We start from the raw sequence: 24,324 nt of genomic DNA, 5'->3' as shown, positions 1-24,324 counted from the left end.
GTTGATGTCCAGGGAGTAGACAAGAGAGACAGGCTCTGGCATAATCCATCCCAGAAAGTAATGACCATTCATAGTATGTGGTCTGCTTTGACAGTGGCTTTGCATGCTCATCAATCATTTATTAACAGTTCCATCCACCACTTGCACATTCTATGAGGAATGGCTTTGGTCATGCACAACTAGAATGAACAATTGCAAGGAAAAGAGTTTACTGATACATCTATCTGAACAAATGATAAGTTTTATAGCACTTATGGTTCATTTTGCTGAATAACTTTGGTCTCAGTGTTTCTAAATGAGCCAGAGACATAACTCACTCTCCTCTTGAGCACTGGATTAAACGACCACACAAACTGCTGTTTCACAAAGAATTTCTTGCTGTTTCAATCATAGTTGTTTGTAACTACATAAGCATGGGAGTGCAAGTCCAAAGGTTAGGAAGGTTGAAAACCTTCACTACCACTCTCCAGTTTGCTCTTTTGGTTGGTCAAAGTAGGAGGTGATGGAAATACTCTTTTATTCCTCACTAGGTTTTAGCCCAGATGGCAGCAGAAGAACCACAACCTGGAGTCTCGACTCCAATCCCTGCCAGAGAGGAATTCTGTATTAACCCAGAAGCACTCTTGAGAAGCAGCCAGATGCCTGACTGGACACCAGAAACTCAAGAGAGCCAGGACCTTTCAAATCTGTGGGCAGAAAGTCATAGCTTCTGGGAAAGCCAACAGACAGATTTAAAGCATGTGGCTGATGACACAACTGAGAGTCCATCTCCTTTGCCCACAAAAGCTGTTGCAGACACGAGTGCTACACTGAACAACCCTGTGACTGAGGCTTGTGATGCTAAGTCTAAGTCAAGACCAGTGACTCCCCAACAGCCCTGCTCTTGCCCTCTTCAAACTGAGCATCTACTTGTGGTCCCAGGATCCAGGGAACCAAGTAGTGGAGTGGATGTGAGATTAAGACCAGAACTCTCTTCTGTGACATTGGGGGCTGGACTTACAGAAGAGGAAACATCTGTGGATGTCTGTACTCAAACCAGCTCTTTGCAGGCCTCTGAAGAACTTCCTGCAGAGACTTACCCTGCAGGGGAGCAGCAAGATATTGAAAGGGAGTCACAGAGTCGAGGCCAAGAAGGGCATGTGGGTCCCTGGGAATCCCAGGAGCCACAAGTGAGGGAAGGAATTATAGGAGAGATTTGCTCCAGTGACTTAGGGGATCAGGGACATATGGGAGAACAGGTACAAAAGATGCAAATAGAGGATGGAAGGTTTCCAGAAGTGGGAAAGAGACTTGGCAGTGAGGACCAGAGCCTTCTGGATTCTGATGGGTCTTGGGAGGGTGGGCAGTGCAGGGACCATAGGAATCTGGAGCAAGTTAAGCAGAAGAGAGATGTGAAGGTCCTAGAAGGTCAGGAAGATTTATGGTCTGAGAAGGAAACCAGAGCACAAACACAGGAACTAAAGGAGAAAAAGAGGTCAGTAGAGTGCCAAGGCAAGGGAGCAGGGTGGATTGAGGATGGATCTGGGACTGGAGACACTCTGCAGGAAGTGGAAGATGGAACCAGCAAAGATGGAGAAACTGATGGTCCTACTGCACAGGCTCTGGTAGCCCCCGAGCTCTCTCCCAAGCATCCCACAGCCAGGATTCCTGAGGCCCAGACAGAACCAAGGGCTGCACAACTGTCCCCTGGAGGTCAGCCTGCCCAACAGAAGACCCCGGGATGGCCCCACCAGCACCTCCTCTCCATTGAGGACTCAGCTGATCAGGACAGAGCTCAGGACAATGAGTTAGAGGAGTCTGAGTCAGACCAGGGAACAATGTACAGTCCAGGAGTTGCGGCCATCTCTGTTGCTAACTCTGAGAGCCCCCCAGAAACAGCTGTTGCTTCCAGTCCGGTGGATATGTCCTCTAGAGCTTCTGCAAGCCCCCAACTTTTAGACCCCAGGTGGGAACCTTATCCAGCTGCACTTTCTACAGAAACTTCCAGACCTTCACTCTCACATGCCAACCCACCTCCCAGTGGGGTTTCTGCAACCCCCTCAGTTGCCTCCCATGGACTTTCCTACACAGAGGCCCCGCTGGACATATGCCCTAGCCCATGCAGAACTTGCCCACAGAGTTCTCTAGCCAATGGCTCGGGCACTGGCCAACACATGCAGAACAACTCATTCCCTAGCTCTCACCGACCACTTCCAGATCTGGTAGAAACAACCTTCTCCTCTTCCCATTCAGAGCTGCTGCAGATACCACCTAAATCTGCCACCTGTCAGTCTGCAGATTCTAATGTGGATAGAAAGAGAGACTCCAGCAGCATTTCAGAATCTATAGCAGGACAGCATGCACCAGACAACACCCCGGATCCAGATAAGCACCACCATAGCCAGCTGTGTGGTCCCCCACACAATGCAGCCTCTGCTACAGAGCCCCCTGCCTGTATAATTTCCCAGTCCCTCATCTCCATGGACAGGAGAATCTCAGGGCCCCTGCCCAGGCAGCCTGCCATGGAGGAAACAGACGGGCATTTTTCTGCAGCTGCCCCCCCCACCAAACAGGCCTCATCAGCCTGCTCTGTTGACTTTAGGTCCCCCTAAAGGCCCACTTCCCCCCATTCCTGATCCCCTGGTTGCACGGCAGCTCCGCCCTCTGCCATCCACCCCAGACTCCCACCACCATGCCCAAACACCTTCTCCTAGGCTGAGATACAATAAGCCATTACCCCCTACTCCTGATATAGCGCAGCCCCATTCTTCAAGCAGCCCCCGGACCTATAAACCTCTGCCCCCCATTCCCATCATGGATTCATCCTCAGAACCACCCCCTTTACCCCCAAAGACCCGGGGAAGAAGCAAGAGTACTCAGGGAGCACCATCACATTCAGGCATTCAGACCAATGAAAGGCCTATCCGTCACGACTGGACAGTCTCTGCTTCCCATTCCATTGAACGGACCTCCTGGCCTCCTGCTACTGGCAGATCATCTGATGCCTTGGCTGCCACTGGTCGGACTAGGAGCAAAGTGACCTCTGGCCTGGCTTTCAGCAACATGACAAACTTGACAAGGCCCTCTTCACCCACCTCTACCAGGACTCAGAAGCAGCAGTTTCTCACCCCTGACCCAGGACCCCTGAGTCAAAATAAACTAGTGATGATTCAGCAAAGTGCCAATGGCCTACAGACAAAATGCAGCAGCCAAACCCGGCAACCTGAAAAGCTTGGGCACCCCCACTTGGAGAAGGCATCCAGTTGGCCACACCGGCGGGAGCCCAGGAAGCCTGTGGAGGCCAATAGCGGACACGCAGTCATCCCTGGGGATGGAACAAGCAAGCACAAGGGCTGGAATCGGCAAGGCCTACGCAGACCTTCCATCCTGCCTGAGGGTTCTTCAGGTAGGTGCCAAATAGGAGCCCCCCCCCATCACACAAGCTCTTGCACCTCATCTTCTCTCCATGATCCCACTGTTCCTTGGCCAGCCCCAGTGCAGAAACCCAGAAAGCCCCTTAGCTCACTTTAATGCTCTTTCCTTTTTCTCTTTATTTCCATGTGTCATTTCCCTACACCTTTTTTTTTTGTTTTTTCTTTTTCTTTATTTTTTTAGTCACACTTGACAGTATTCAGGGTTTATTCCTGGCTCTGCTTGGGAATCTCCTGGGAGTTTCCAGGGGGAGAATATGGGATTTTGGGGTTGGAAGCTGAGTAAACCACATACAAGGTAAGTCCCCTCCCTACCTACTATAATATCTCTCCAGCCCTTCCAAGAGATTTATGACACGCCTCATCTTTTCCTCAAGGAAACTCATTCCCCAGCTCTCACTGACCACTTCCAGATCTGGTAGAAACAACCTTCTTCCCATTCAGAGCTGTTTCCATCCTTTCCATCTCTAATCCTTGCATGATTTTCTGGGGAGTCAAGAAAGCCCCTTCTTGTGTCCTCAGACACTCTACTCTGCCTTATCCCCTCCCAAAAGGGCCCTTTTTTCCATCTGCATTCCCCATCCAATAAAATCTTATCTTCTACTATGGTTCTTACCAGCCTTGATTCTCAGTTCTGTTTCTTCATGTATATCCATTTGCAGATACAAGAAGTCCAGTATTGGAAAAATTCCCTGGCCCTTCGGATGCCATTGTTTTTCGGTGAGTCACCTCCCTCCCTAGGGCCTCCCTTGTATTGTCTCTTCCTAGAATACTGAGATTTCTGGTCCTTAATCAGGCTCATGGGTCTATGAGTGACTCGGGTCTCTCTTTTCCTGGGGGTTGGCAGGGAGCTCTTTGATCCCCCAGGTTCTGTACATTGAGTCCAAATCTCGCATTTTTTAAATATCCTTTTACTATGAACAAATCTTTGCTGGTAAAAGTCTCACATGGCTTGTGTCAAAGCTACAAATTGTCCCCAAATGGGTAAAAGTGGCCAGGGCATTTGGTCCTGATAACCCAACTCAAATTCTAGATATTAGAGAGTCTTTCACCTGTACTCAGCATGGGTTGCTTTTGATAGCTAATAGCTGGAGCCCTTCTCTTCTCTACAGGGAGAAAAAGACAAAGGATGTGAAGGGGGCCTTTGCAAGACGCTGCTCCAAGCTCATCAACTCCTGTGAGTGCTGGAAATAGCTGATGGGCCACATGGGTGGGCTGCTCAGTACCAGAAGGGGCCTCCATCTGAAGAGAGAAAATTGCCAGAGCTGCTGTTTACCCCTTAATGCCCTGCTTGCCCTTCTCTCTCATTTCTATAACCTTCCACATGTCTTCTGTCCTATTAGCCCAGCTGCTTTACCAGGAGTACAGCGATGTAGTTCTGAACAAGGAGATTCAGAGCCAGCAACGACTGGATAGCATCGCGGAGGAACCTAGACCTGCCTCCCCCCGGCAACGCCAAAGGGCCTCAGTCTCCCCAGAGCCTTCCCTGCAGCGCTTGTCCATGGTGTCAAGTGCTTCTTTGTGGCAGGAGATCCCTATGGTTCGCAATAGCACAGTGCTGCTCTCCATGACCCATGAAGATCAAAAGCTCCAAGAGGTAACCCAGCCGGACAGGTTGATGCTGGGGGAGTGACTGCAAGGTGCAATCAATCTCTGCAGCTAGGAGCCATTACCCTCTCCACTCACCACCCTCTGAGCATTCTGGCCTCATTGCACATGAATGCACATACCATGATCATGAGTTACCTGCATTCTGATGCTTGGAGCTGCACTCTCTTCTCTGTTCCTGCAGTCAGACTTCATTTTTCCCCCTATTGTGTCTGGGCCAATATGATATGAAATACTGTCAGATTTTGGTGGGTTTTGGGGCTAAATGCATGGATTCCTCTTAGTGCAAATTTCATGCAACTCTTAGTTGGATCTCTGGATGAGTGTTTCCTGCCCTATGGTCATTGGTCTCAGAGATAAGTTTTGGAATGATCATCAGTCTCATTTGGTCTTCATTTCCAATAGCAAAACTTAGTATAGGCTGTTGGATGTTAATCATTATCATTCATAGTTTTTCCCAATTAGCAAATTGGAATATGGGTTGGAATAGTTCTTCCTAGGTATTCAGTATGGCATAATGTGAAAGCATTGTGGAATTATACTGAACAATGTAAGTTCCAAAGTAACTTTTATTTCCAGAGGGTATGAAACCCAATTCAATATTTGTTGACTGTTTAACTTTGACTACGTGGTAAGCCTGAGTCCTCATTGGTAAAGTAGAAGGAGTTACTGGGAGACTTGAAAGGGGTAGGTTGCTAGAATCTAATAATCACTCAGACAAATATCTGGCTTAAATTTCTAGTTTAGTCAACCTGGGTTTGAATCTGAGCTTCACCAGTTACTTGCTATAGTACTTACACAATTTGTAAACTTTGTAAAATTTTGTTGAATCTCAGTTCCCTCATCTAAAAATTGGGGTTGCTTTCAAGCAAGGTTATTGTACAGTTTAAAGGAACTAAGTCATAGCTACCTTTAACATGATATTTGACATATTTATAAATGGGTTTTTTTGGGGGGCCATGTTTAGATGAAGTGCATGCCTGACCTGATTAGAGAATGGACCATGGGTCATTATGCCTTCTGCCACAGTCTCTAAATGGGGTTCTCAACTGCTAGGCAACTCCTTACAACAGCACTCTCTCCTTCTCAATATCCTAGTTCTTTGCAGTTGCCCTCATACCTCATATCGTAACCTTTTTTTCCCTAAAGCTGTGCTCTTCCAAAGCACACCAGTCCAGTGAGTGCCAGGTGCTAGGTCTGAAACGGAGTCTTCATTGTGACTTAGTCAACACACCCCCAATTTTCCTACTTCCACCAGTCAAGTAGTCATTTTCAAAATGTTCTCCTGGAAAATAGGATGTTTCTTAACCAGGCCATCTTTGGTTTTCTCATCTTTCTTCATGCTGTGTTCTAAATACACACACAGACACAGACACAGACACACACAGACACACACACAGACACACATACACACACACACACACACACACACCAAGTTTCTTTCCCCTTCAAGAGAGCCTTCTGTCATCCCTTTCCATTGCTTACATAATTCTCCAGACCTCTTCTAGAATCACCCTGTTTTTAGCACAGTACTTGTGATTTCCAGACAGATCAGTGCATTTCAGTTATTTGGACATATCTTTGCTCTCACATTTTAGGAGACTTGTATATGTTTTTACTGTGGTCTCAAATGTTTCTCTGATCTCAGGTTAGGACACTGAGCCATAAAACCATCTCTCGTGATCACTATTCTTCTCCTAAAACTATCACAGTGACATGAAGATTCACCTAGGACTCCATGAATATTTTAAATGAATTTTTCTCCTCCCCAATCTCCTAGGCCAAATTTGAGTTGATTGTGTCTGAGGCTTCCTACCTGCGCAGTCTACACATAGCTGTGGATCACTTTCAACTTTCCACCCAATTGCGAACCACCCTTTCCAACCAGGACCACCAATGGCTCTTCTCTCGTTTGCAGGATGTGCGTGATGTCAGCACCATGTAAGACGACCCTTCTCCCAAATACTGCTCATTGACTTTACCCTATAAACTGTGCATTGTCCTCTTATTGCCCTCTCTATGGCTTCCAAGGGCTGCAGGGATCAATGGAGGATTATCAGGATGTGTGGGTGGGTGGCTAGAACCATTATTGAGCCAATAAATCACCTGAGATAAACGTCTTGACTTCTGAGTCTGGATGCACAGCTTTGGAGATGAGGTATGGGCAGCAGCTAGAGTTCAGAAAGCCAAAACAGGATCAAAAGAGAAACAGGAAATGAAATCACAGGACACCAGACTTAGAGCCAGGTCCTACTAGGTCCAGCCTTGGTGAAGACTCAGGTGTGAAGGCAGGGGAGCAGAGTCAAGGTCAGTCAAAAGTTACAGATTTATGAAGAGCAATCATGGTCAATCCGCTGCTCAACTGCTGCCATAGTTTTCACAAGATTCAATACTGTCCAGGTTCCTTTCAGACCTGGAAGAAAACTTCGAGAACAACATCTTCACCTTCCAAGTGTGTGATGTCGTCCTGAGCCATGCTCCCAACTTCCGCCGGGTCTACCTGCCTTATGTCACCAACCAGACCTACCAGGAACGAACCTTCCAAAACCTCCTGTAAGAACTGGTCCTCATTCATTCCTCATGTGGATCCTACTGTATCCTAAATATCCTGGTCCCTCATCTGGAGGCCCCAGTTCCAGACCACCTTTCAGAGCAGATGCCCATCTGGGTCATTTCCTGCTCATCTATTCTCAGCCTGTAGACATTCCATCGCGCTCCTCCGGGCCTTCTCTAGGTTTAAAATGCCTACATTCCTCTTCACTAGGCTCATTCCCCACACAGGAATAGCAACAGCAATTTCCGAGAAGTCTTGGAGAAGCTGGAAAGTGACCCTGTGTGCCAGCGTCTTTCCCTCAAGTCCTTCCTGATTCTGCCCTTTCAGCGCATCACCCGCCTCAAGCTGCTGCTCCAGGTACCACAGAACCAACCTTGGTGCTTTCCCCTCAGCCCCCAAAAAATGTTCTCAGGAAACTCTACGCGAAGGAATGTCCCATTTCCTGCCACGCTTCCATATCCTGAGACTGATGTGAACAATCTCCTTACCATCAGTTTCCCTCTCTTACTGCAAAACAAACCAGCCCATAATCCCACCTCAAGAGCCCAGCTCTTCCTGTTTTCCTACCCCCTTTCCCTCTGGTTCCTGTTTATTCTATAGAACATTCTGAAGAGAACACAGCCAGGCTCCTCAGAGGAAGCAGAGGCCACAAAGGCACACCATGCCCTAGAGGAGGTAGGTAACTAACCCTAATTTGACCTCAATTTGTCCTTCATGAAGAATTCTCTCCCTACTCAGGCCATGACTCCATAAACCATAGAAGCCTTCCCTGTAGGGCAGAGTGCTTGCTCAGCCACCCAACCTCCAAACATGTACCCCACAACTTCCTCTCTACCTCTCCATGCCTTGGGACTGAGGTCTACCATAAGCTCTACCATAAGCCCTACCATAAGCTCCCAGGTGAACTTCTACTTTCCCTCAGTCTAGAAGGTTTACTCAGCTCCTGCCAAAAATATCTTGCCTCCATTCCACTGTAGTCTAGCAAAGAATGAGGCCATCACAAACCCAAGAGCCTTTAATGTGGACTTCCTCTCTTCCCTCACCCTATTCAACCTATAGCTGATTCGAGACTGCAATGAGAATGTCCGAAAAATGCGCCAAACAGAAGAGCTGATCTACTTGAGTCAGAAGATTGAATTTGAATGCAAAGTGAGTCCATCCACTGTATCCCAATCCTGCCTGTACAGCAGTAAGCCTACAGGTCACTTCTGACCCAGACCTTTGCTATTCACACTTTGTCCTCTGTCTTTTGCCTCATCTTTGAACATCCTTCTGTTCTCTTTATTGGGAGTGGGGGTGGGGCATGAGTAATTACTTCAGTATACCTGATATATTGTGAAGTCAAAGATGGAAGACATGGAGTTATCTAAAATGGAGTGTCAGCTTTGATAGACAATCAGTAGGATGCAAATAAGTGCATGTGTTTGCCTGTGTTTATGTAAAGGAACTTGAAAAGAGTCATAAGAAGTAAAAAGTTGAGGACTGGCCTGAGGAAGAGAGTGTATACTGGACAGATGAAGGAGAACTCCCACTGTAACCTACTACTGAGAATTATGTTTGGCATTTGAGCCACTCAGTATTTTATTGAATTTTTAATCCAGCCAAAGCAATAAAAATTGATTCTAAATATAGGACCAAAGTTTCACTTATGAATACATGACTATATTTGACATCTAAATATATTTTATATTCTAAATACATTCTAAGATTGATGTCTTAATTCAAAACATACCATCCTTACCCCTCTAGAAGTCCCTTCATCACATTTTAATCACAGTCCATTATTCTTTTCTTTATCCCAATTTCAGCTCCCAGTAGACCCTACCTTGTTCTTATTCTCATCAACACATCTGAATCCAAGTGTTTCCTCTCATATCTGATCATAATCAAAGAAAAGAAAGATATCAGACAACTTGCCACCTTTCAACTCTCAGACACCCATTCTGCTCCCTACTCTGTTTCTTTACAAACCCAATTTGAGCTCTTCAATCCCTACAGTTTAATCTTTTCTTTTCTTTTTCTTTTCTTTTTTTTTTTGGGGGGGGGTCACACCCGGCAGTGCTCAGGGGATACTCCTGGCTCCATGCTCAGAAATTGCTCCTGGCAGGCACAGGGGAACCATATGGGACGCCGGGATTCGAACTGATGACCTTCTGCATGAAAGGCAAACGCCTTACCTACATGCTATCTCTCCGGCCCCCAGTTTAATCTTTTAAAGCTGAACTATCTACCTTCCATTTGCTTCATCTATGAGTTGTACAGCCATATAATAGTATAGTGCCTGAAATTTCAGGGACAATGGGTTTCAAGAGGATGGATTATGAGCAAGAAGGAAACTGAGGAAGTAATGAGTTTCAATGAGGAATTTAGGAGGAAGGAGCATAGCCTAGAAGGAAATGTTTTCTGTGTCTTCTTCTTTCTCTTCCCCCAAACCCTGTAGATATTCCCACTCATCTCTCAGTCACGCTGGCTGGTAAAAAGTGGAGAGTTGACAGCTCTGGAGTTCAGTGTGTCCCCTGGACTGCGAAGGAAACTGAACACACGTCCTGTCTACCTGCATCTCTTCAATGACTATCTGTTGTTGTCTCGACCCCGAGAGTAAGTTTCTGGGATGGCAGACCAGAAACAAAGAACAAATGGAATGAGGCAAGAGGAAAGAATTGATAGGGGCAAAGAAAAATCTCATTCCTGGAGACTCCTTTCAATGGCTCAACCCAATAGAATCTAACTCATAGCATTAAAAAGCAGAAAAAGAACCAAAAATAATGCAATAAAGGAGATACCAACAAAGGTTGTCACAGATGATGTGGCAAGGACTTAGAGCAGAGTATAGAAAATCAGCATATCATGTTCTCAAATTGTTATATTTATGAGTTCTTTGTGTTTAGTTCCATCTATTGCCCTAGAGATACTCAGCCAATTTAAGAACTTCTCTCTTCAGTACCAGAATAAAATCAGAATATTTCTGCCTCTTCCACTCTTTAATGTGATGAAGTATCGTTTACACTAAATTTACCTAGATATCTGGGACAGACAACCTTGGAATTGAGAGCAAATTAGGTCCATCTTGTGTGTGGCTTTTTTTGTTTTGTTTTGTTTTTGTTTTCTTTGTTTTTGTTTTTTTTTTTTGTTTTTGTTTTGCCCAGCTGCAGATACTAAGGATGAGGAATTTGAAGGCACAGATAGGCAGATGGGTAAAGTTGAAAATTCTAGTCCATGATAAAAGTTTTTTTCTTTTGTAGGGGTGGCAGGTTTCTGGTATTTGATCATGCTCCCTTCTCCTCCTACCGGGGAGAAAAGTGTGAAATGAAGCTCCATGGACAACACAAAAATCTCTTCCGGCTTTTCCTGCGGCACAACCAGGGTGCCCAATCTGAATTCCTCTTCAGCACCGAGACACAGTGAGATGGGGCTGGTGGAGAGGTTTGGTGGGTAATTGGGGAGGACTCTGGGAAAGAAATTGGAGCAAGGCTGAATATCTATTCAGAAGGCACAGTATTGTAATAGCCCCCAAAAAGTAGTGGGCAGGGGATCATCAAAAAAGAAACTCAAAGGGCTGGAGTGAGAGCACAGTGGTAGGGCTTTTGCCTTGCACACAGCCAATCCAGGACAGACTTGGTTTGATCCCCAGTGTCCCATCTGGTTTCCCGAGCCAGGAGCGATTTCTGAGCACATAGCCAGGAGTAACCCCTGAGTGTCACAGGATGTGGCCCAAAAAGCAAAAAAGCAAAAAAAAAAAAAAAAAAAAAAAACCAGAGAGAGAAAAGAAACTCAAACTCCTAGGGCTACTAAATAGTGTAAGGATTGGGGTATGGAGAAAGTCATAAAGTCTCTATGAATTTAGTATCAATTCTCTAGCCAACAGTTAAGAAGGTCAGTGTTCATGAGGTCCCAGAAAGTCTATGCATGGTACAGAGCACTAGTTCTCAATTTTGCTCACAAACCACAATCATCTGAACAGGTTTTAAAATGATGAAGCCCAAGTTCCAGCCTCAGAGATTATTCTGATATCATTATCGTGGTGCGGTCTGACTCTCAACCATGTTATTAGGAATATTAGAAAGATCTGAGGACTTTGATAAGCTCTCTAGATGATTCAAATAAAAAAGTTTGAGCATTGCTATTGGAGATTTACAAAAGAATGGGATTTATGGCATTTACCAACAAGTGGACAAGCTAGCCAGTCCTCCATGATAGAATCTTCTATGACTCACCCACACACTGTTAACTTCCCTTGCTGCCATCTTCCAACTCAGTTCTCTGATGAGCCAAAATCCTTCATGTTGAGAATTTTGACTTGCTCATCTATTGAATAGTAACAGAAAATATTTATCCACCTATGTATTTTGAAGTATATTATAAAATCTGGTTGACAGTGCTTATAATGAATAGCTACAAGACTGGAGCTAATAATATTGGCTGCTATCAAAGAGGCTAGAAATCTCTTTGGAGAATTTGATACAGCCAATCACCTTGAAGTTATGAGAGTATCTGAGAATATAGTTGAGTTCCTCATATTGTATGCACTTTTAGGTTTTGTGTCTTCAATACCACTTTAAAATAGATCAATAAGAGGCCAGAGAAATAGCATGGAGGTATGACATTTGCCTTGCATGCAGAGGGATGGTGGTTCAAATCCCAGCATCCCATATGGTCCTCTGAGCCTGCCAGGAGCAAAATATGAGCATAGAGCCAGGAGTAAACCCTGAGTGCTGCCAGGTGTGACCCAAAAACAAAACAAAAAAACAAACAAAAAAACAACAAATAAAATGGATCAATAATGCTTGTTCCCACCTATGGAACAAAGTTTCTAGCGAAATATCTGTATGAAATGTCATCTAAGTGTTAGAATCAAATGCAGGCTCATGTTCTTGTTTTAGCTCTTTGGGCAGCATATTTCTGGACAGGAGTAGAGTCAGTTTTCAGTTACTCTTAGTGTTCAGAAGCAGATGAAAATAGAATAAAAAAAATTTTCAGATTGTTACAAAATTAGGTCTGGACATGACAAAAAATATTATTAGGTTTACCTCCAAGATCTAAATATGATCATAGTACAATTTCTATCTCTGGGATATTTGACTAAAGAGATATGGGCAGAAAAGTGTCAAAAATATGCAAAGAGAAAAACTAAGATGAGTTTTTGCTTAGTATAGTCTCCACTATGGGAAATTTACATCTGGATAATTGAAAAGTAGAAAATGCTATGAGGAGGAGTATTTTAAAAGGGGCAGGATGAGGGGACAGGACACATAATGCTCAAGTTTCTGTCATATTTCCAACCCACCAGAATCTGATCCACTCTTGTCTTCAATATTACTGAACTAAACACCATATGACTTAGACCAGCTCTTCCTCCTCAGTCTTTGTCCTTCCCTATCAGTCACTTTGATCCTATACCCCAACCTACCACTGTAGCAATGACTCTGCTTTGTTTTCTTAGAAGTGAGAAACTGCGGTGGATTTCAGCCTTGGCCATCCCAAGAGAGGAGTTGGACCTTCTGGAGTGCTATGGTGAGAGGAGATCTAAGTGAGAAAGAAAATATCAGGGTCAAACTCTTCTTTGGATTTAGAGATTTGGAAGCTGGGTGATGATCTTTGGAACTTATGTTTTCTGCTAATATTCCTTCTTGATCAGCTTGATGATCTTAGGAGAAGAGAAGATAGAGTTGGAATAGGACATGTAGGTAGGCAAATAACCACAAGGTAGATATATCTTGAACCAATCTCCTGATACAACAACCCTTACCTTAGCTTCTAGGTACCCACAGGCAGCCATGAACATACACACACTTGCACACACACACACACACACACACACACACACACACACACACACACACTCACACATTATGAATGTATCTGCTTTCATGCCAACCCTGGATTTCTCAGCCTTGTTAGAAATTTTATAGTTCTTCTCCAGCAAAAATTCTTTAGTTCAGGGACTGAGAGCTAGTACAGGGTAAGACAATTGCAGCCAGACCAAATTTGATTCTGGTATCCAATATGATCCCCTGAGCCCTGTCAGAAGTAATCCCTGAGTGCAGAGCCAGGTGTAAATCTTTTGGGTGTGGCCCAAAAACCACAGCAATAAAAAAAAATTCCTTTGTATACAGAGAGGAAATGAATACAAATGGTATTTAGTGACTTCAAAGAAGAAACAAATGCAAAGAATGTTGGACAAGGAAGTTGGAAAACCAGGCTAAAAGTTTTGTTAACTTGCTCACTGTGTGATCTATCATCTGCTGCCCACTGGATAAGGAGAGTGGAATAACCCATCACTGTGGTCTGGTACATAGTAGAGGGGAATGAGTAAAGATAATAATGCCATGTTTTGTTTGTTTGCTTACAAGAGAATTTGCATAGAGTGGTAAAATAGAGTAATAAATCCACTTAAGATGCAAAAATTATAGGTCAAGTGTACTTCAAGGTTTATTATCCTAAGTTTCAAACTATGAAAAATTTCCTCAAGACTGATCTTAATCAACATAGTCATATTAAAAGAGTAGAAAATAGAAGCTAAAAGGGATGCAGGACACTGTTTACATCACTTAAAACTCCACATCTGGTCCTATGCTTAATTTGTAGAGTGAGTCACAGTCTCAGATTTTATGATTTCAAAGATGAGGCAGAACTGTTAGATAAGAGATAAATGGTGTAACTTAGACAATCACTTCTAAAGAGAATCAGAATTCAGTGAGGACTAAAGTATTAGTGGAGTTTCTGAGTGAAGATGGATTGTTAGCTGAATCTCATATACGTAATAGCGATTTGGTCGAGGGGAACACAAGCTATTTCTCAATACACCTGTATAAACAGAAAGTATGGATTCATTTCCAAGCTGTTGTGTGTCTGTTTCTTATCAACCACTTCGTTTCTTGTTCTCTTTTGTCAATAATTTCCACCTGCCTAAACTCTTTCTCTTACCCTTCTCCCTGTAATTACTTTCTGTGTTTTGTTCATCCTTCTCTCTTAATAACTCTTCACATTCTTCTCATCCAAAGACTCCCCACAAGTTCAATGCCTTCGAGCCTACAAACCTCGAGAGAATGATGAGTTGGCTTTGGAGAAGGCTGATGTGGTGATGGTGACTCAGCAAAGCAGTGATGGTAAGAGGCAGGTGGGGCACTGTAGCTGGGACTACTGGTTTGTAGGGCTGCTGGGACAAAGCGCCATACATTGGGGATTCAAACATTAGACATTTATTATCTCAGAATTCTGGTATCTATATCATTTATGTGAACAGAAAGTATAAATCAAGGTGATAAGGGGTCTGACTCCTTTGGAATCTAGATGATCTTTCCATGTCTCTTTTAAATGCAGGTAGCTTCGGGTGTTTTTGGTCTGTGGTAGTGTGATTCCACTCTATCTCTACCTTCCTGTGGTCAACATCCTTATGTCCTTGTGTAGGTGGGGTGTGTGTGTGTGTGTGTGTGTGTGTGTGTGTGTGTAATTGTCCTTTTTTGGTAAGGACATGAGTTTTATTGGATCCATGGCTCCCTTTCCTCATGAACTACCTATATCTTGGCTTATTATATCTGTAACAACACTATTTCCAAATAAAGTCATGTGAGTTATTTGGGCTTAGGACTTCAGCATATATTTTGGGGGAACATCATTCAACCCAAATATAAGGAGATTTGAAGTCTCAGAAGTACAGACCTATGAAACTAGGGTTAATGCTGTGGGGGGCTCCAACCTATTTAGCATTAGGATTTCAACAAGCTTCTCGGAAGGGGATTCAGAAAATTTATCATGAGTTTTCCCCGGGTAATTCTTCTTCCTCCTATCATGTGCCCACAGGTTGGCTGGAGGGTATGAGACTCTCAGATGGGGAGCGAGGCTGGTTCCCTATCCAGCAAGTGGAGTTTATTTCCAACCCAGACGTCTGGGTGCGGAATCTGAAGGAAGCCCAGCGAGTCAAGATGGCCAAACTACAGCTGGTAGAACAGCAGACCTAGTGATTGTCTGAGTTGAGTCTCCTGAGCACAAGAATAAGATATTCCTAGAGAGGGCTGGCCCCGGAATCTGCAACAGAGGCCTTCTATGGACAAAGAACCAGACTCTAAAATTCCCAAGGAGAGACTCCAACTACCAATGGTTGTCCTAGGCCTCTTCTTCTGTGGTTTGTGCTTGGTGAGGGGATTTTGAAGGCCCACACACTGGTCTCTTGGAACTTTTTCTCATAGGAAAATGGACCCAAGATGCCAAAGTCAAGGAACTTTACTTCCAGTACTTAAACATTCTCTGCTTCTAGCATACAGATTCAGAGATGACAGAACCAAGTTTCTGTCATGACCATGTCGTAAAGAGAATCTGACTGGAATAGGAAGTTGAAGAGCAATCTGTATATCCGATAAGAAGTCAATTGATGATCTCTAAGCTATCTTCCAATTCCTAGAGATTTTCTTTTAATTGTTGGTATGAGGTCAGTGCATGTATCTCTGGGATCTATGTAAATGGAGATGTGAGGATAATATGCTCTCACTCTAATAAACTTGGCACTTCTGAGTTTTTTCTTCTTAGACTTGTCAATAGTAAATTTGGTTTTGGGGTGGGTTTTTTTGATAATTTATTTCATTCTAAGTAAATTTGGTTTGAAACAAATTATTTCTTATGTTTGATGTCATGAAAAACCAAGTTGAGGCCAAAGATATGGTAACCACAGGTTTCTGCATAACTCTTAACAGTTTTGGCAGGTTTTCTGCTTGTTTTGCTCCCTGTACTACAGAAGGCAGTGGAAGGCATTTGCAAGTGGAGAAAATATCACTCAGACTTACATTCTTACTGTGCCTATAAAGTTTAGGCTTAGTTGAAGTGAACTTGGAAATCATGATTTGGTATTCTAATTTGAATGATTGTGAAGGAATCTTCTCAGTGGGTTCTTCTTCTGAGTGTACAATAACATAGTATAAGATAAAGTTTCCTCGTATCCAAGATAAAAGAATAAAACTCCAGTTCATATGTTTCCATGATTCAGCCGGTCTATGTCTATTACTTTCATGTGAAATGCAGGAGCAGACAAATTTATCTCCTAAGTTCTAGCCAACTCTGCAATATATGATTCTCTATCTCCTTTCTCATTTGCTGAGCATCACTACATTTTAATTAATTTTGTCATCAAGAGCCCTTAGACATTCATAGATAAGCATAGTCAATTTTTTATTATATTTAGTAGAACTCAAAAGTAGACAAAGGTCAAGCTCATACTTGTAAACATTCTATATTCAACTAATATGCCATGACAGCTTCGTATTTTATAGCTGATTTGGTTTTTAATCCATCTTAAAATATATGATCCTTCTTAATGTATGGATGTTATCACTATAATGATGAAGAGGAAACAGGTATTATTTTATATGAAACAGGCTGGATGACACTGCCAGAATAATCCAAAATAGGGCATCTGAGAGAAGTCCAAAGAAGATTTTTTACTATTTTGCAATGCTAACTTGCTATTAATATGTGAAAACATATAGACATATAATGCAAACTAACAATTCTTACTAATAGTTATAATAGCAATTCCAATTCAAAGTATCTGTCCAAATAAAAATTTAAATAAGCTGCCAGATAGCTCAAACAAAACCATTTCAACCTCATACTTTCTAGGTAAAATCTTCCTTATCTTACCAGAAAGATCAAATATTTAATTCCTGAATGATATACATGCAAATAATTTTTTAGTTGAATGTTTCCCTACTTGTTTCCTAAGGTTTCTCAAGCAACCTTGAAGGTAAGTTTTGTAAGAACTAACTAAATAAGGGCTGAAGCGATAGCGCAGCGGTAGGGCATTTGCCTTGTATGTGGCTGACCCAGGATGGACCTTGGTTCGATCCCTGGCATCCCATATGGTCCCCCAAGCCAGGAATAGTTTCTGAATGCAGAGCCAGGAGTAACCCCTAAGCGTGTTTGGGTGTGCCCCACCCCCAAAAAAGGACTAAATAATAAAGAATAGGTTTCTGTTCTTTAGACACAATATATATTTTATTAGGTTTCTCTCAATTTGGAAAGTTAGAAGATACTTGATTTCTTACTGTCTTTTAAGTCCTTTGGGGTTTTGGGTTTATTTTTTGATTTTTGATGTGTTTTTGTTGTTTTGGTTTTATTTGTTTTGGGCTTGTGGTCACACATAGCTGTGCTCAGAGCTTACTCCCAGCTCTGTGCTCGGGAATTACTCTTGGTGGGTTTGTGGAACCATATGTACGGATGCCTGCATACAAACCCAGACCAGCTGCAAACAAGGCAAAGACAGGCACTCTGTACTATTGGTCTGGCCCTATTTTTCATGTGTCTTTTGTTTGGAGACACCGCGCAGTATTTCTCAGAGGCTACTCTTGGTTTTCTCCTTGACAGTCTCAGACTTTCCTGTTAGTGCAGTGTCAGTTATTAAATCCACAGATCTCCCTCTAAGCCCTAAATTATTAGCTTATAAATCAAATGTTTAGTCCTCAAAATCCTTTAATGTGAATATTCTCCTTCAAGGAAATTACTATATTTTCTGTATTTTGAGAGTACTTTGCTATTTAATCCGCTTACTACTATCTCTTCTCCAGAGTTCTATAATTTAACTCCATTTATTAATTGTTCTGGGCAGTGTTGTGGATTGGGGTTTCCCTCTTTATCTGCATTATCTTAGAAACACAGGCCTTTTTTTTTTCTGGAAATTATGAAAATGACCACTAAGCTCTATGTATGCATTTGAGGCATGTGTGAATAGACAGTATTTTTTTTTTTTTTTTTTGGTTTTTGGGTCACACCTGGCAGCGCTCAGGGGTCAATCCTGGCTCCATGCTCAGAAATCGCCGCTGGCAGGCACAGGGGACAATATGGGATGCCGGGATTCAAACCACCGACCTTCTGCATGAAAGGCAAACACCTTACCTCCATGCTATCTCTCTGGTCCTGGACAGTATATTTAAAAAAAAAAAAAAAAGTGATACTCTGGAGTGGTTTTTTGGGAGATGTTCATGAAGGTCTCATCTTAGAACCTCCTGAATTAAAAAAAAAAAATTCCTGGACCAGTAAGTAATATTGATCTATCAACAGAATTCCTTTTTGCTCTTGGCATTTGGATAGCCATTTATCACTCTTACCTAAACACACAGCCTTTTTTGGGGGGCGTGGGGGTACACCCGGTGACGCTCAGGTGTTACTCCTGGCTATGCTCTCAGAAATCACTCCTGGCTTGGGAGACCACATGGGATGTCAGGAATTGAACCCAGGTTCATCCTGAGTCAGCAAAGCAAATGCCCTACGGCTGCACTATCAGTCCAGCCCCTTGTTTTTGTTTGTTTGTTTGTTTTCTAAACACACAGCTTTAGAGCTCTTTCAGAATATTTCACCATCTTTTTACTTAATGATTAATTTCATTATTAATATTCTCTTGCCACTGCTTGTTTGGGCCATTTATATAAATTTTTGCTATTGTTTTGGTGATGCTCTATGCCCAGGAATCACTCTCGGCAGTGCTTAGGTGACCATATGAGAAGGTCAGCCCAGTGTGAAGGGAAACTCCCTATCCACTATACTATTGTTTGGGTCTCTCATATTGTTTTTTGTTTGGTTTATTTTGTTTCAAGGCCACACCCAGCTGAACTCAGGTGCTTCTCCTGTGCTCAGAAATCACTCCTGGCAGGTTCAGGGACTACATGGGATGCCAGGATTAAACATGACTCAGCCACGAGTTAAGGCAAATGATCTACTCTCTTTGCTTTCACTTTGGTGACACCCCATACTATTTTTAATCTAATCAATTTTTCAACTTAGTTTCAGATTGGCTCAGAAGTATCTATTTTTCCTGTTTTGTTTTCTGTCTTAAATTTCTATATTTATGGTCCAGATAAAATAAATCTTTGATCAATGAGGAGTGATTTTTTTTTAAATTAGTTTTGGGAGTAAAGTTTTTTTAAAAATCTTTGAAAGTCTGAGAAATTATATTCTTTGCTTCCTTTTTTATTAATATTTTTTAAATTTTTATTTTGATCATATTGGCTTACATATCTTTCACAGTAGTATTTTAGGTACATATTAACATTGAATCAGGGGAATACCCATCACCAAATTTGTCCTCCCCCCATCCCCATTCCCTTCCTGCAACCCATATCCCCCACCATCACCCCCCCCCCCGGCTGCTAGAGTAGGTGGTCCCCTCTTTGTCTACCTTACTATTAATGATCATATATCTGTTTGGTCCTGGTACCCTCCCTTGTTTCCCCCTCTATTTGAGAGGCGGAGCTAGATAATTCGTGTTATGTGGTTTTGTTAGAAGGAAAGAAAAGCAATAGAATGGGGTAAAAAAATTTAAGAAAATAGAAAAAAATAGAAAAAAATCAAATAAGCTGAAAATGGGCAGAGTCCTTAATCTAGAGGCTTTCAACCTCAGTTTGAGAGAGGACATGAAAAAGGTAATTGAAACACCACAACAATACAGAAAAAAATATCAAATTAAATATCCAGTGAGCACTACAGCAATAAAGACAAGCACCACTCAATATTCTTGGTTCTGAAATCAAACTATACCGGAGTGCAAAAAGAAAACTTTGCTTCCTTTTATGCACATTGATTACCCTGTGGACCCAATGTTTCCTTTCTATCCACAATAATCTGATGCATTTAAGTATTTAGTGAATCAGTTCTCAACATAATGTCTTGTTAATTTGAAAGCATGTATTTTGATTCACTTCTTTATAGAGATAATCCATCCACCCCCCACAAGACTCACCCTTGAGACATATACTATTCTTTTATGGTTTTTTTAACCCTCTCTACAAATATATACGGCTAGTAGTGATCTGGCGCTATCATTTTCTCAAACTATGGCACGCGGGCCACATATTGTATTTGTATCTGTTTTGTTTTTTCATTGCAAAATTATATGCAGTGTGCATAAGAATTTGTTCATAAGTTTTGTTTTTACTATAGTCAGACCTTCCAATGGTCTGAGGGACAGTGAACTGGCCCCCTGTTTAACAAGTTTGAGGACCCCTGATTTAGAGTGACCTTAGAGTTGTAATCAACTCTAAACATGACTCAACAGCTGTGTGACTACTGAAGCTCATGCTCTGTTGCTTAATATAATTGTTTGACTCAACTCAGGTGTGCAGAGGGGCTAAAGGTTATGAGCAAGTGAGCTCAGGAGAAATAGCTAAAAATCCCAGTTATGTGCTTCCAATAGACTTCAAACATTTCATCAGTTTGAGCCCACTTCTTCCAACTCACCCCTTTTACATGACAGCTATAGAGTGGACATTTCTCACTAGCCTGCTTATGGGATTAGGACCAGCCAAGTGCTCACTTAGTCTGCAGAATTCTCAGAGAACATGGCTATTAGGCCATGGGGCTATGAACATGAAGATGGCTCAGGTGAGTGGAAAAGACTGTTTATTCTTTCTGTGTGGCCTGTGAACAGGTGAACAGAGAATGTGTGGCAGAAAGGAGTAAGGTTCATGTGTTTTATAAACTTCCCCAGCTGGTGAGGCAGGGAGTGACTGCTGAGCCCTGCTGCTTGGGGAATTAGTCATAGGCCCAAGGCAGAGCCTGCTGCAGGGCGGGTTCCTTGTCTGGCCCACAAAGTTCCCTGCAAGCATACAGGGTAGATCCATATTTTCCTGGCACTTTACTGATCCTTTCAGAGTGTCCATGCAGCTGTGAGCAATGCAAATGGAAAGCTGGGAGGAAAGCAGATGGAGTTGATTGTTCTTAGTGAGACAGAAGTTCTAGGCATGGTCATAGCTCCAGGACTTCACAGACACAGGAGAGAGTATTTAGCTTCTGAGAAAAAGTGACAGATTATGCAACAGTATTTTGTTAGGGGAGTTCTGCAAGAATCCACAGGTCCAGCAAAAGAAGCCAGAGCCCTTACAGAAGCAAATGGCCTCTGGGAGGAAAAACTATGCAGAAGATACAATCCAGGGTGGGGCTCTCTGCCCAGTCAAGGATGCATTCTGTGTCAACTTGGGGTGGGGATTAGAAGGGTCATTCACTCTGGAGAGAAAAGAACTTCAAAGATCGTGTGAGTAACACTTTTAATGTCTCAAGGGAGCAGAATTTCTCCTAAGAGGTTCCATGAAACAATATTATTATTAACAAAGAAAAGAAATAAGGGGGAAATTTGGAGGGGGTTTCACATCGCAAACCGAGGAGATGTAATATGTAAAAGTCTTTTCAAATATTTGACAAAAGCTCTTCACTTAGGTGCTGCTGACATTTTATTTCTATTCACTGGGCATAATTACTCACATTCAAATAATTAAGAAGTCAAGAAGCAGTATAGAAGTTAAAGTAGAGTGAATCATAAGTACCCAGGTGCAATAGCCAAGTAGGCAAATTGAATTATTTGGAGACACTCAATATTGCTTAATTTGGGAACTCAGAGGGGACTCACTCAAAAGACAGTCTAAGTCACTGTAGGCAGCAGGAGCAAGGATACCCTGTGGAGAGACTCACAGGCTAGAAGTTGATTGAAGAAATCACAGAGAATCAGAAGGTCAGAAGGCACCGGGAAGGATCATGAAATCTCTGAGGGTGGACATTCCATGTTAGATGATAAAATGGGGACAAGAAGAGGTTCTTGAGTCACCTTCATGGATATAATGAGTCTACGCAATAAAATGTGAAAACTGAATGACCAGGTTCTGTGTTTGATTTTGCAAATTCTGTTTCTTGATGCCTGGGCTCCGCTCTTGTGCTCAGTGAAAAGTCCCTTATCCCCACCCACATAACCTTTTGTACACATGGATTGTCCATGTTTTCTCCACCCCTAACTATTTGAAACTGTACTTCTTATTCTTGGATACTGAAAGGCCTTGCATCTTGGTTGATCTACAACTAGCCTCTTTATGGGCAATTTCTCAGTGAGAACCAACTCAAACTGAACTGTCTCTTCTCAAACTATCTTTTAATTTTTATTAGAAAATGTTATTAAGATTCAGTTTACAAGGCTTTTTTAAAAATAAGTAAAAATAAGTAAATCTCTTTACTTGAATACACCTTGAATACAAACATGATTTTAGTCATAAAAAGAACACACCCCTTCACCAGAGCAACATTCCCATACCAATGTCCCCATTCTCCTTTTTCCCCACCCCATCCCTGCCTGTATGAGACAGGCATCCTACTTCTCTCATTCATTAACATTGTCACCATAGTTGTCAAATTAGTTTTTTCTCTAACTGCACTCACCACTCTTTGTAGTGAGCTTCAAATAGTGAGCCATTCCTTCCAGCCCTCATCTCTATTGTCTTTGGGTATTATTACAATAATGTATTTTATTTTTCTTAAAACCCATAGATGATGGGGCCAAAGTGGTGGTGCAGTGGTACAGCATTTGCCTTGCATGTGGTTGCCTATAAAGGACCATGATTTGATCCCCCGGCATCTCATATGGTTCCCCAAGCCAGGAGCAATTTCTGAGCTCAGAGCCAGAAGTAACCCCTGAGCATCACTGAGTGTGACCCCTCAAAAATTATCCCATAGATAAGTAAGACTATTTTGTGTCTATCACTCTTCCTTTGACTTATTTGACTCAACACAATAGATTCCATATATATTCATGTATAGGAAAAATTTGTGACTACATCTCTCCTGACAGCTGCATAATTTTATTGTGGATATGTACCACAATTTCTTTAGCCATTCTTCTATTGAAGGACATCTTGGTTATTTCCAGATTCTGTCTACTGTAAATAGCATTGCAATGAATATAGATATGAAGAAGGGATTTTTGAATTGTATTTTTTGTGTTCCTAGGATATATCGCTAGGAATGGTATAACTGGATCATATGGGAGCTCAGTTTCCAGTTTTTTAAGGAATCTCCATATTGTCTAGGCTGGATGAGATGTCATTCCAACCAGCAGTGAATGAGAGTTTTTTTCTCCTCACATCCAGGCCAACACTGATTGTTCTTGTTCTTTGTGATGTGTACCAGTCTCTGTGGCATGAGATGGTACCTCATAGTTGTTTGATGTGCATCTCCCTGATGATTAGTGATATGGAGTGTTTTTTCATGTGTCTTTTGGCCATTCGTATTTCTTCTTTGAGGAGTGTCTGTTCATTTCTTCTCCCATTTTTTGATTGGGATAGATGTTTTTTACTTGTTAAGTTCTATCAGTACCTTGTATATTTTTGAAATTAGTCTCTTATCTGAATGGTAATGGGTGAATAGTTTTTCCCATTTTGTGAGTGGCTTTTGTATCCTAGGCACTACTTTCTTTGAGGTGCAAAAGCTTCTTCCCAATCCATGAGCAGGATATGTTTCTCCATTTCCTTGTGTCCTCTCTTATTTCTTGAAGCTGGGTTTTGTAGTTTTTTTTTTGTAGAAAACTTTGCTAGGTCCTTCACCTCTATTCATGGATTGAGAGTATTATTAAGGGGCCGGGCGGTGGCGCTCGAGGTAAGGTGCCTGCCTTACCTGCGCTAGCCTAGGAGACGGACCGCGGTTCGATCCCCCGGCGTCCCATATGGTCCCCCAAGCCAGGAGCGACTTCTGAGCGCATAGCCAGGAGTAACCCCTGAGCGTCACCGGGTGTGACCCAAAAACCAAAAAAAAAAAAAAAAAAAAAAAAAAAAAAGAGAGTATTATTAAAATGGCATCATTAAAATAGAAATACTCCCCAAAGTGTTGTACAGATTGAATGCAATTCCTCAAAAGATACCCATGATATTCTTCAAAAAAGTGGGTCAAGCACTCCTGAAATTCATTTGGAACAATAAACACCCACAAATAGCTAAAGCATCACTTAGGAGAAAAAAT

At 42.4% G+C, this 24,324-nt stretch overlaps 1 protein-coding gene across 1 annotated transcript; it reads left to right on the top strand.

The window, feature by feature from the left end:
* Window positions 1-542: 542 nt before the first annotated feature.
* On the top strand, window positions 543-15,530 carry ARHGEF5 (Rho guanine nucleotide exchange factor 5). Its single transcript, XM_049785873.1, has 15 exons — window positions 543-2,386; window positions 2,448-3,385; window positions 4,073-4,130; window positions 4,523-4,587; window positions 4,754-5,007; window positions 6,799-6,959; window positions 7,419-7,571; window positions 7,800-7,929; window positions 8,173-8,247; window positions 8,632-8,721; window positions 10,013-10,170; window positions 10,815-10,973; window positions 13,013-13,083; window positions 14,574-14,678; window positions 15,373-15,530. Exons 1-15 carry the CDS (start codon window positions 543-545, stop codon window positions 15,528-15,530), a joined length of 4,419 nt encoding a protein of 1,472 aa, XP_049641830.1.
* The last annotated feature ends 8,794 nt before the right edge of the window (window positions 15,531-24,324 follow it).

This window comes from Suncus etruscus, chromosome 1 (genome assembly GCF_024139225.1).
Source record: "Suncus etruscus isolate mSunEtr1 chromosome 1, mSunEtr1.pri.cur, whole genome shotgun sequence".
NCBI lineage: Eukaryota > Metazoa > Chordata > Mammalia > Eulipotyphla > Soricidae > Suncus > Suncus etruscus.
The sequence above is the reverse complement of the archived record's forward strand: the minus strand, read 5'-3'. Positions and strand labels throughout refer to the sequence as shown.

Bases quoted from the DNA above. Each gene is read 5' to 3' on its own strand.
- ARHGEF5 (XM_049785873.1), top strand. From the start codon at position 543: ATGGCAGCAGAAGAACCACAACCTGGAGTCTCGACTCCAATCCCTGCC. The intron at 8,248-8,631 runs GTAGGTAACTAA...TTCAACCTATAG, and splicing joins CACACCATGCCCTAGAGGAG to CTGATTCGAGACTGCAATGA. The intron at 14,679-15,372 runs GTAAGAGGCAGG...ATGTGCCCACAG, and splicing joins GACTCAGCAAAGCAGTGATG to GTTGGCTGGAGGGTATGAGA.